The sequence below is a fragment of the Mustelus asterias genome, chromosome 8, assembly GCF_964213995.1.
Source record: "Mustelus asterias chromosome 8, sMusAst1.hap1.1, whole genome shotgun sequence".
Taxonomy (NCBI): domain Eukaryota; kingdom Metazoa; phylum Chordata; class Chondrichthyes; order Carcharhiniformes; family Triakidae; genus Mustelus; species Mustelus asterias.
In genome coordinates, this window is record NC_135808.1 from 62444853 (window position 1) to 62458331 (window position 13479).

At 43.1% G+C, this 13479-nt stretch overlaps 1 protein-coding gene across 1 annotated transcript in view; it reads left to right on the forward strand.

Moving 5' to 3' along the window:
* lhx4 (LIM homeobox 4) overlaps nucleotides 1–13479 on the forward strand; it is an 88337-nt gene that overhangs the window by 1603 nt on the left and 73255 nt on the right. Inside the window, exon 2 of the mRNA XM_078219321.1 lies at nucleotides 1340–1511. Within this exon, the coding sequence (XP_078075447.1) occupies nucleotides 1340–1511 (172 nt within the window). The remainder of the gene's footprint in view (nucleotides 1–1339; nucleotides 1512–13479) is intronic.

Genomic DNA, 13479 nt, shown 5'->3' on the forward strand with positions numbered 1-13479 from the left:
TTCACATCTAAAGCACTTTCAGGTTTCGATCCAACTTCATATGTGTTTGATTCATATTGCCCGGTTCTCCAATACACACGGCTTCGGTTGTCAATGCCTTCTGTAATGGAATACAAAGCAAGTATATTCCACCTCGATACAACCCTGTAAAATAATTCCTAGTCCTCACACTCTCTTTCCTGTAACTGTAACTCTTTTAAGACATATTTGTATTTTTAAAGTAAATGTCACAATGAACCCAAGCACTTTCTCTCTGAACGCGACCAAAATCAAGGTTTAAATGTTTTTGGAAGATAGGTTTGGGCACTGGGGATTACCTTTAGTCTCTTATTTCGAGTCAATGATAGGGGGTCTTCCCAGTTTTTAAAATTTTAGACAGTGTCTCACTCCATCCATTTCTCTCCCTCTTATTTTGTTCATCTCCAGCTCAATACAACTCTCTCGGTGACAATTGAGAAGTATTTTTTGTGTGTCTGTATCTGATATATTTCAAATGCTGTCCCCATTGTTGTGGTAAAAGAAATATTCAACTCAGAAATCGTCTACCTCTAAAATATTGTCAATCTGCCGAATATGGTCGGCTGAATTTACCGGGAGTTTCACGATGAAACTGCGCCGGGTCTATTTCACTGCTTGTTTCCCAGAATCGGAATACACGCATGTTACAGCTCACAGGATCAGCGCTGACTGTTTGTGAAAGAATTTCACACTTTTCTATTGAAAGGCGAATTCTTGCGTTTCTCTGCGCCAGGTGGCAATCCTAACTGAAAAAGGAAAATAGTTAGGAATAATAAGTGGGCTATCTAAGAAGTCTAACCTCTGAACAGAAGTGATATTCTCGAAGTAATTAACAGTCCTGTTTAACCAATTCAGCTGTGACTTTTCTGGGTAAGATCCCTCAGCAGATATCAGCTTATTTTTCGCTAACGAAGGGTCATCCAGACTTGAAACGTTGGCTCCATTCTCTATCCACAGATGCTGTCAGACCTGCTGAGATTTTCCAGCATTTTCCATTTTTGTTTCAGTTGCCAGCATCCGCGATAATTTGCTTTTAGTTTATTTTTCTTCAGATTGTTTTCGCATTCTGTCCATCCAAGTTCTTATGTACATCTCTTTCTTGCCACCTTCATTTATTTTGCTGAGATTTATTGCACCATGATCTATGATTCTATGTTCGCATCCTTTTGTGTTTAATCCTCGCCCTCCTCCAGTTCCCTTACAAATGTATATTTTCTCCCCCCAGCACCCCCGCCCTTTATAGAGATTGGTACTCTATCTCTGCAGGCTTTTTCCCCATCAAATTGTTATTAACTTATCTTCTTATCCCTTTTTGTTGCAGAGATCCCGCTGTGTGCAGGCTGTAACCAGCACATCCTGGATAAGTTCATCTTGAAGGTACTGGACCGCTCTTGGCACAGCAAGTGCCTGAAATGTGCTGACTGTCAGGCGCAGCTGACCGACAAGTGTTTCTCCAGGGGCGGGAACGTGTACTGCAAGGAGGACTTTTTCAAGTGAGTCACTTCGGGTTGCATGTGGCTATGGTCAAGGGGCGGCATTTGTCCAACGAACACTGACTGAGGGAAAGAATGGGGTGCGTAGCTTTACAGAAACAGCACCAACCTCACCCAGTGGCAATTGACCCTGGAGAGGAAACATGCAGTGCCCATTGGCCCGCTTGGGACCTTCCATGATGCATGGCACCACATGGTATAGAGGGGGTGATTTGATATACAGAATTTTAGTCATTATTTGTACTCTGCGGTTAAGTAGTTATCGTTTATTATATAGGTGCTGCCTTGGGGCACTTACCGTAACGTTTTACCTTTCCCCCTTTCTAAGTGTCGCCCCTCCAGAGTAACAAACGAAATGCCCATTTCTACATTGATGTTGTCATTCGGGCCTAGATAGAAGTCTACAAGATTATGAGAGGCATGGACAGAGTGGATAGTCAGAAGCTTTTTCCCAGGGTGGAAGAGTCAATTACTAGGGGGCATAGGTTTAACGTGCGAGGGGCAAGGTTTAAAGGAGATGTACGAGGCAGCTATTTTACACAGAGTAGTGGGTGCCTGGAACTCGTTGCCGGGGGAGGTAGTGGAAGCGGATACGGTAGTGACTTTTAAGGGGCGTCTTGACAAGTCCATGAATAGGATGGGAATAGAGGAATATGGTCCCCGGAAGGGGAGGAGGTTTTAGTTAAGTCGGGCAGCATGGTCGGTGCAGACTTGGAGGGCCGAAGGGCCTGTTCCTGTGCTGTAACTTTCTTTGTTCTTTGTTCTTGTTCTATCTACTCAGACAGCAGTCTCATTTCAACGAGATTCAAACTTACACAATTTTCATACGGTCTTTTCATATCAGCACTGACTTGTAAAATATCACAAATTGTTCATGTTTGATGTCATTTAATGTTTGATGTATTAATCTAGATTTGTGCTGTACGAATTCAGACACATTCAGTGACTTGTGTGGCGTGTATATTTACAGTTGTAAATAGAAGCCGTATCAATACTATCCCTTCCACACTTACAGGCCACACAGCAGCAATCCGCGTTAATCTGCATGTACAGCTGGTGTGCTACATTGAGTGCTCTGTTGCCCTCATTCTGTGTCACATTAGATTCACCAGAAAACCGGGACAAAACGCACAGGTCAGATCAGAAAAAAAGACAGTTAAAGAGGGGCGGAACTGTTTAAATAACAAGCCACAACAGAGAGGGGCGGAATATTTCCTGTTAAGAAGGAAAGGATAAAGTGCTTCCACTGTTTCGAGCGAATAGATTAGACCGAAATGAGACAATTGACCCGATAGTCTCTGATAAGATATCACGAGGAGTACTCACATTGGGCTGGGCTACCCAGGTGGGCGGGTATAGAGTGACGGGTACTTGCTGTGGGTTTAGCATGCTTGTATCAATATTACAAGTCAGTACGAGTGATCCGTGTCAATATTATAAAACCTGTTGCATATGTGTCGATAGTTTGCGGTTTCGGCGCTGAGAACTGTATACAATTAACAATTCTTTCGATGCACTTTGCCAATTTGAGAACCTCATCTGGCAAATGAGTCGGTCTGCCCAAGTTTGCTGACCTTTATTAACAGTGGGATGCTCTTGGGCGAAAATATATTCCGCGGTTTTCGCTCTGTGGTCCAGGCCTGTTATCCGTCCGATATTTTAAACAAGTCCCGGCGGGCGGGTGACACGCACACCACCGACTCCATTCACCTTTCCAGAAAGCGCCGCTCTCAGATTGGTGGGAAGGATCTGACGGTGAATGTTTCAGCCTTGGCTAGAGTTTGTACACAGCAAAAATATTATTATTAAATTAATACTGTTAGAAAGTAAACAGTTCAAAATAAACCGAGATATCCAAAGAGCGAACCAAATGTATATTTATTATATATAATATTTAAATAAAGAAATAGAAAGAGATGAGCTCTCTGATAGGTAGATAGCAATAGATATCCTTATAGAGAAAGGTACAGATTACAATTTCATACACTTGCTTCACTAGGATGCTGCAGGCGGGCTAGTTAGGATAGGGAAGGAAAGAAGCCCACTGGATTTGTAGGTTGATAGCTGGTATATTGCAACTGCGAGTGGCCGGCTAGATTTGGAAAGTCTTTTGTGGAACCGAAAATGTCTGGAGTATGAACGAAAAAAATGTTGGCACAGTACATAAGGAAAGGTGCTTTGAAACTGGGACCTGTTTTCTTTGTCTAGTTTTTGGACAGACTTTTCATTTAAGTCATTTCATTTTCATTCCAAGACATATAAAGATACCACCTATAGATAAAATCTTGTGTTTGAGAAGTTTCTCTATGTTGTGTTTGGTCTTTTTAATTCAGGTTTGATGTTATGCTCTCTCTCTCTGTGCTCTCGCCGTTCCGTTGTATTTCCGCTCCTTCTGATTTATTATCCTGCCCCAAATGCGGAAGATTAACGTCTGCGGGTTTCCCACCGAATTACAGTGAAAATCCCAACCTTTAATCACCTCGCATCAACAACATCTGTCCCCCTCAACGCCGCTGTTTTCAGATTTGAGTTGAAGGCAGTGTATGGAGATGAATGTTTTTAAACATGCAGTTTGTGAAACAAATGCACCTTTCCCCGGTAAAGGCAATTTTGGTCCTTGCCTGTTTAAATTGAGATGGAGCAAGGGTTGGGATAGGGTCGGATCTTTGTTTCAATGTGATTGTGGTTCAACCTGCAGATTGTGTCGTTTCTCTGTGTAACCGGGACTGTTCCGTTCCTAGCTTTTGGATCAACAGTGAGATTGGAGTAATCTTATTTGGGGATACTGTGCCATCACTATTTCTATAAGGCCGAGGCAATTGCGTGAACACTGCTTAAATTCGGGAAGGTTATTTAACCGGGTTATTTTTAAGATAATTGTCGGAATTATACAGGCCTTACTCTCGTCTTACACTGGACACATCTCTACAAGAGTGCAGATTCTGAACATTGTTTAAAAGGGACCGGTTTCAAAAATCGAAATAATGTGCCGTCTTTGGTTAAATCTAAGTGATCTTTTAAATCGGAATATTGCCTGACCTGGGAGGTAGCAGTGGGGGATTTTTGAATAGCGCATCTGTTGGACGGTGGATAAGACAGGTTTTTATTTAGAATTTAGGGAAGTAATCTCCCAGCCTTTAGAAAACCAGGAATCAGAGATTGTTTTGAGATGGAATTGCTATAAAATCCATTGGTTGTCTTGTGAGGGACTTGTGTGGCACTATCGTGTCGGCGATGGATATTTTACAAGAGGAATGGACAGTCACTGTGCAATATACTCCATAGTCCAGGTAGCGATTCAACTTGGGATTCCCAATTCCTCTGTAAAAACGTTTCACACGGATCAGCAATAACACCCTTTGGAGAAACCGCAAAAGAAAACTAAAATAAAACAGGGTCTCAGACTTTTGCGTTCATTGCTAGCATGACTAGAAAACGAATTTTTTTTTAGAAAACACCAGTTAGAATTTCCACTCCACAATCCTGTCTGCCCGGTTTCAGCCACTTCAAGCTGAGAATGGAGCCCACGAATAAAGAAATAAAGCTACGAATTTACCTGTTATTCACCCCCTTTTAGACAAGGCACAAACAGTGATATTTCATCCGCTGTACGCGTCCAAACGGAATTAAAGTCGGAGGTTCTGTTTATGTGAAGCAAAATATCTGATAATCTGGAAAATAAATCCCTGTTTAACGGTACACAGTTTTGCAACAAAAACATGAATGCAAGTTAAAAACAGTTTGATAACCAGCGGCTGGTAAGGGTGGATCCTAACGGGCAGCCCGAATCAAATCCAACTCACAGGCAGCTGAATTAGATCTAGGAAATTCGGATCAGGAAATTGAACCGAAAGCAAAGGGATCAGTTTAGTGTGATCAGGACTTCAGTTCTAAATGTGACTGGGTGTGAAATATGAGCCGGATTAGAGGATGCAGTGTGAGCTGGATTAGAGGGTGAAGTGCGAGCCGGATTAAAGAATGCAGTGTGAGCCGGATTAGAGGGTGCAGTGAGAGCCAGAGTAGAGAATGCAGTGTGAACGGATTAGAGGATGCAGTGTGAGCTGGATTAGAGGGTGCAATGTGAGCAGATTAGAGGATGCAGTGTGAGCAGATGAGAGGATGCAGTGTGAGCTGGATTAGAGGGTACAGTGTGAGCCGGATTAGAGGGTGCAGTGTGAGCTGGATTAGAGGGTGCAGTGTGAGCATATTAGAGGATGCAGTGTGAGCAGATTAGAGGATGCAGTGTGAGCTGGATTAGAGGGTGCAGTGTGAGCCGGATTAGAGGGTGCAGTGTGAGCCGGATTAGAGGGTGCAGTGAGAGCCAGAATAGAGAGTGAAGTGTGAGGCGGATTAGAAAGTGCAGTGTGAACGGATTAGAAGATGCAGTGCGAGCTGGATTAGAGGGTGCAGTGTGATCTGGATTAGAGGGTGCAGTGTGAGCATATTAAAGGATGCAGTGTGAGCAAATTAGAGGATGCAGTGTGAGCTGGATTAGAGGGTGCAGTGTGAGCCGTATTAGAGGGTGCAGTGAGAGCCAGAGTAGAGAGTGAAGTGTGAGGCGGAGTAGAGAGTGAAGTGTGAGGTGGATTAGAAATGTGAATGGATTAGAGGATGCAGTGTGAGCAGGATTAGAGGATGCAGTGTGAGCAGGATTAGAGGGTGCAGTGTGAGCAGATTAGAGGATGCAGTGTGAGCCGGATTAGAGGGTGCAGTGAGAGCCAGAGTAGAGAGTGAAGTGTGAGGTGGATTAGAAAGTGCAGTGTGAACAGATTAGAGGATGCAGTGTGAGCTGGATTAGAGGGTGCAGTGTGAGCCGTATTAGAGGGTGCAGTGAGAGCTGGATTAGAGGGTGCAGTGTGAGCCGGATTAGAGGGTGCAGTGAGAGCTGGATTAGAGCATGCAGTGTGAACAGATTAGAGGGTGCAGTGTGAGCTGGATTAGAGGGTGCAGTGTGAGCCGGATTAGAGGGTGCAGTGTGAGCTGGATTAGAGCATGCAGTGTGAGCGGGATTAGAGGGTGCAATGTGAGCTGGATTAGAGGGTGCAGTGTGATCTGGATTAGAGGGTGTAGTGTGAGCTGGATTAGAGGGTGCAGTGTGAGCCAGAATAGAGGGTGCAGTGTGAGCTGGATTAGAGGGTGCAGTGTGAGCTGGATTAGAGGGTGCAATGTTAGCCAGATTAGAGGGTGCAGTGTGAGCTGGATTAGCGGGTGTAATGTGAGCTGGATTAGAGGGTGCAGTGTGAGCCAGATTAGAGGGTGTAGTGTGAGCCGGATTAGAGGGTGCAGTGTGAGCCGGATTAGAGTGTGCTGTGTGAGCTGGATTAGAGTGTGCTGTGTGAGCTGGATTAGAGTGTGCAGCGTGAGCCGGATTAGAGTGTGCACCGTGAGCTGGATTACAGTGTACAGCGTGAGCCGGATTAGAGGGTGCAGTGTGAACAGAATTAGAAGGTGCAGTGTGAGCCGGATTAGAGGATGCAGTGTAATTGGGTTGATAAATATGAACTGGGGTTAAGGCTGAGTGTCAGGGGACACCTCTGTGCTTTCCACCGGAACTAACCCACATTCTTTGATAACCCGCTTCGACTAGTCTTTCTGCTCATTTTGGAGAATCGCTCCCCAGCTCCGAGCCGCTCTGAACCCACCGACCAACTCAGACAGTCCGAACCTGGGGGTCTGGGGAACTTTCACAAAATCTGTGTTCTCCCTTATCTTTCCATTAATAAATCGGGACTGCGAATTGGCTCAATGATTAACGTGGAAATGTTCCATGATGCACATTAATGCAAAGGATCTAAAAAAAACAGCTCCCCGCGTAAGCATTCCTCTTTGAAAAATTAAATATATTAATTGCAAACATATTTTATTCACACATTGAAAGAACTGGTTCCAAGGGCTCTTGAGGATGTGAGGCCCCACAGCGGGATTTGGCTAACTCGGTGTGTGGAGACATGACTGTCCACAATTAATAATCAGATTGGTTAGCGGGATCACCCATTCACTGATCACTCTGACGTGTGCGAGACCTCCTTATATTGCGGGCATTCCATAAAAATGAAAGTTACGAAGCGAATGCTTGGAATGGACTGGGAAAGCATTTAATCCATCTCCTTGCTTGCGCCAAGAAACACATTCGAATTGAATCCAATTCATGGCCCTCACAAGAGACAAGCAAGACCCAAGCTGACAAGATAAGGCATCGCACCCCATCTTGGGTTTGATCTGACGCCTTATCCAAAAGGCTGGAATGGCTCAGAAAGGATAATGTTTATCGCAAAGTTCAGGAGTCAGTGAATGATTCGTTCTGTGTTTACCTGTGGCGAGTTTGCCTCTTTTTAAAATTTCTACAATGTTTATTTCCACTGCAAAACAGTTACTAAAACAGAAAATGGCTGTCTCAAATGTTACAGAAATTAGTTATTCACAGATATGCGGGTGAATATTTGTGTGTGTGTGTATTCAACCCAGGGACTGGTAGTAATCGAGTTAACTGGACCCCCCTCACTCACACCCAATTTCCTCATTCAAAGTGGATTTATTTTACAAGCCTGTGGTAGCACTGATTGTTAGATTGTTGCTCTGGAATATCACAGTGCAGGAAACATCTGAAGTTCAGCAGTCTGGAAACTGAGCAAACGCCATGGCGAATCCAGATGTGTTTGGCGGAACCCTTGTCGAGCTCTGCGACTTTTCTACGGCCCCTGAGCTCTCTTCCCCATCTCTAGAGTGGAACCATCCTTCCCTTAAATTTGGCATCCTTCTCCGGGGCAGCCTTTCCATTGTACTCGGTGTTAAAAGCCTATTCTTGTATGTTTTTTAAATCACCACTTCAGTGACAAACTGGGCGAGATTCAATGGAAGATTAGCCGTATTAGAATGAATTAAATGATTTCTTTTCAGATAAGGAGGCAAGATAAATGTGCTAGGGTCTGATGGGACACACACCAAAAATGCCGGAGGAGCTGAGAGAGGGAATTATATTCAGTCCTTAGGAATTCTGTTTCCGGGTGAATATTGAGCGTGAATGTGTGCCGGAAGACAGCAGAGTGTTCAAATAGTCCCCAAGATAAATTCTAATCGGAAATTGAGAGGGAAATTGTCACGTATATATATATAAAGGAAAAACCGTGATGTCCAGCGTGGTTCAGTTCTGGGGTCACTTCTGTTGACCGTGTGTAGCAATGATAAGATTTCAGCCTGGATTTGTAGCTGAGACCAAAATAGGAAGGACTTTGGTTTTAGAAAATCGAGGAAGATCGCACAAGGTAGCGGCAGGTGAATAGCCTTAGAAGTTGCAATTGGAATTCAATGACAGTAAGTGCGATGTGATACATTTCGGTTAAAAAGTGAACGGTAGCCATCACACTCTTCATGACTGTAGGTTCAGTGCTGGGAAAGAGCTGCAGGATTTGGGGGGTATGGATTCACATAAATATTAAAGGCGACATCTCAGGTTGTAAAAGCTGGGGAAAAAGAGCTTTAATAATTTCATAGAATATACAGTGCAGAAACAGGCCCAACCTGTCCATGCCAGTGTTTATATTCCTATCCAGCCTCCTTCCATTCTATTCTAACTCTGTCATAAACTTCTATCCCCCAATCGTTCAGGTACTTATTTTGCCTCTTGTGTCAGTGCTATTCACCTCAACCAGTTCCTGTAGAAACTTCCATATTTCCACCACACAGTGGATAAAGAAGTTTCATCTAAGTTCACTTTTTGGTTGCTTGGTCACTATCTCACTATAAGGCGGCACAGTGGCGCAGTGCTTAGCACTGCTGCCTCACAGCGCCAGGGACCTGGGTTCAATTCCGGCCTTGGGTCACTATCTGTGTGGAGTTTACACGTTCTCCCTCTGTCTGTGTGGGTTTCCTCTGGGTGCTGTGGTTTCCTCCCAAACTTCAAAGATGTGTGTGTTAGGTTGATTGGTCATGGCCATGATAAATTGCCCCTTAGTGTCAGGAGAATTAGCAAGGTGAATGTGTGAGGTTACTGGGATGGGGCCAGGGTGGGATTGTAGTTGGTGCCGGCTTGATGGGCTAAATAGCCTCCTTCTGCACTGTAGGGATTCTGTGATTCTTGTTGATGGTTCCCAGTACAGATGGAAACATTCTCTGTGTCTCCACTCTCCCAACACCTTAATCATCTGACCCCCCTACCCCCCCCCCCCCCCCCCCCCCCACACACACACCACCCCACCAGCCTTCAGAAGAAAAGAGACCCAGCCAGTCCATCCGTTCCTGATAGGTATAATCTCACATGATAAAAACAGAACACGCTGGGTAAACTCAGCAAGTCTGACAGTCATCTGTGGAGAGAGAAACAGAATTAACATTTGGAATCCTGCATGACTTCTTCAGAGCTCAGAGTCAGAGAAACTCGAAATGTTAACTCTGTTTCTCACTCCACAGATGTTGCCAGACCTGAGTTTTGTCCAGAATTTTTTGTATTTATTTCAGATTTCCAGCATCCACAGTATTTTGCTTTTAGTTTAGATTTAACCTCACAGTCAGTTCTGGCATCATCCTTGAAAGTCTTATTTTTATCCTCTCCAGCATATTTCTGTTCCTTCTTTATAATATGGTGACCGGAATAGTACACAGTACTCCAATTGTGGTGCAACCAAGATTTAATAAAGGTTTAGGATAACCTGCCTATATTTCAATTTTATCGCTACAGAAACAAACTCTAATGCTTGATTTGCTTTTTTTAATGGTCTTATTGATCTGTGGCATGACTTTTAGTGACTTGCGCATTCATACTCCCAAAGTTCCCTTTAAACTTTAGTTATCAAACACAACCTGTTGATTTTAACACACTGTCCCTTCTAATTTTTTAACCCTGCCGAGTGCATTCATTATTTGACAGAGTCCAGAATATTGCAGAGTGCTGCAAAGCCATGCACCCACTCAACTTTGTGAGAACCCAAATCCTTTTGTTCCTCTACCCCAATTAGATGTATATTTTCAGAGTAGTATGTGTCTCCCTTATTTTCATCTCTAAATGTATTGTCTCATACATACCTATGCCGAAATTCATTTGCTAATGTTATGCCCAATTCAATAAGTTTGTTAATGTCTGCTTGTCATTTGTTGTAGCCCCCTTCAGTGTTGACTGTCCGTCTCAATTTAGTGTTGTCCGAAAAGTTTGAAATTATATTTTTGGTTCCAAAGTTGAAATTATTGCTAAAAATTGTTAACAAGGGTCCCAAAAGTAATCCTTGTGGGACCCCGCTTCCCATCCTTTGACACTCAAAATGATTACCTTTAACACTTATTCTCTGCTTTCCGTCTTTCAGCCATCAAGCTATTTATTTAGCTGACTGCATGTGCTGACTTTATCAATTAGACTATTAGATGATATCTTATCAAAGCAATTTTGGAAATCTAGTTATTTTACATCTAGTGAATTACCATTCTTTACCCTCTGTTACATTCTCAAAGGAGTTGTTCAAGAAACGCTTTCCCTTTTGAAAGCCCTGTTCATGATTCTTATATTTTTGATTTCTAACTGTTTTTGTGTTTTCCCCTTTCCTCAATATCATGTTAAGCTGACTAGTCTATTTGCCATATTAAATACAGGTGTGGCATTATCTGCTCGCCAGTCCTCTGGCACGTCACCTTTTCCGACGATTTATTAAGTATGAGTAATAGAGTCCCTGCTATATCTTCCCTATATTCTTTCAAATTACATGGACACAGTGGGTTCAATTTTCCAGCAGCACTCACCCTGAAACCGGAAAATCCCACCCAGGTCAACAGACCTTTCCATAGTCCACCCCTCGCCCGCTCTGATTCCTGTGGCGGGCGGGACGGTAAAATTCATCCCATTATGTCCAGACTGTGTTCTATCCTCTTTGAGTCAGGGCCTGATCTGACTCTAGAGAAAAAATGAACTCCTATGCATAGAATTATATAGTATAGAATTGTGGATTTTATCTCCTTATAGAATACAAAAGTCAAGATGTAATGACAAGCCTATGTGATACCTTTAGAAGGCATCAAAGATATTGTGTGCTGTGTTGGGCTCCACACTATAGGAAAAGTACTGAGGCTGCAGAGAGACTATAATGCAAATAGACTAGAACAATGTGACAACATAAAAATATGAATAAAGGTTTGAAAGACTGGCTCATTTTTCACTACGTCTAAGCAGATTATGGGAAGATGTTTTAAAAATTATATAAGGGACAATGTGGATCGAAACGGATTTTGTTCAATAATTATGGGGTCAATAATGAGGGGCTGTATATGCAAGATTAAGTATGAGAGATTTATAGGAGAGTATAGAAAAAAGATCTTCACATAGAGAGTTGTGAACCTAGTTTATTTCCAGGATTCATGGTTGAGATAGAAACAATGTTCAAGGTTACATTGAAAAAATGGACAAAGGAAAAGGGATTGCATTGATATGGGAAGAGTGTGAGTAACTGTGATTAGAAAAATACCCGTGTGTAGATGATAAATGTCAGTATAGACTGGTGGGGCCTGAAAGGCTTGTTTTCATGCTATAGAGTCAAATGGCCCCTAACCTTAATTTACTCCACAAATTCTAACCATTTATGCTCAGGATATTGGTCTTGCAAGGCCACATTTCTTATCTGTCCTCAGTTGCCATGATTAGGTGATGGTGAGCCTTGTTCTTGAACTGCTGCAGTCCTTGTGCTGATCAAGCTCCTGCAACAGTGTTGAGTGGGGAATTCAAAGGTACTGACTGATTCAGTGATGATGAAAGAATGGCAATGCATGCCCAAGTCAGATGGTTTGCAATTTGGAGCAGGTGATGCTGATGGTATGGCCAATGCTTAATGAGTTGAAATAAGTTCTGCACTAAAATTTGAATTGCTGGAGAATTTGAATCACATATGGCTTTGAATTAAGATTGCATTGTAATGGAGTGTTAGCTGAGAGATAAATCATGTTTGTTCCCTCCTTTCAGCAGGCTTGAACTTACTCTAATCATGCCCCGTGCCATTACATTTTACAATGCAGTTGTGTGAAGACTTCCACTATGGCACATTGATATGAGGTTAAAAGATCCTGTTTCTTGAAAGCAAATTTTATATTGGGCTTTTCCTTCTTTATTACTTGGGAATGTGTTGCTCTGGCTCTGCATTATGTGTGTGCCTGGCTAAAACAGATGGCCTTAACTCAGTGACAGAACTTGAGTTTCACTAGTTTGCAGCTAGATGCATGAATTGCATGCCCCCACACTTTCTTTCTCCACCTTTGGCAACCAGAACACCAGTTTGCCTCGGCTCATTTGACTTTGGAATTCCCTCCCTAAATCTCATTGCCATCTATCCCTGTTAAAAGTATCCACAAAACACATCTTTTTGACTTAAGCTTTTGGCCACTGTCCTAATAGCTTATTATCGGGGGGAAATCCCGCCAATGGTTGGTGTCATACCTGGCATAAAAGAAGATGGTTGTGGTGGTCAGAATTCAATCATCACAGCTCCAGGACATCACTGCAGGAGTTCCTCAGGGTAATGTCTGAGGCCCAGCCATCTTCAGTTGCTTCATCAATGACCTTCCTTCCATCATAAGATCAGAAGTGGGAAAGTTTGCTGATGATTACACGATGTTCAGTATCATTCACAACTCCTCAGATACTGAAGCAGTCCATGTCCAAATGCAGCAAGACCTGGACAATATCCAGGCTTGGGCTGACAAGGAGAAAGTAACATTTGTGCCACTCAAGTGCCAGGCAATTACCATCTTCAGCAAGAGAGGATCTAACCATTGCCCCTTGACATTCAATGACATCACCATTGCTGAATCCCTCACCATCAACATCCTGGGGATTACCATTGACCAGGAAGTGAATTGGACTAGCCATATAAATATAAATATGGCTACCAGAGCAGGTCAAAGGCTGGGAATCCTGAGGCAGGTAACCCACCTCTTGACTCCCCAAAGCCTGCTCACCATCTAAAAACACAATCAGGAGTGTAATGAAATACTCTTCATT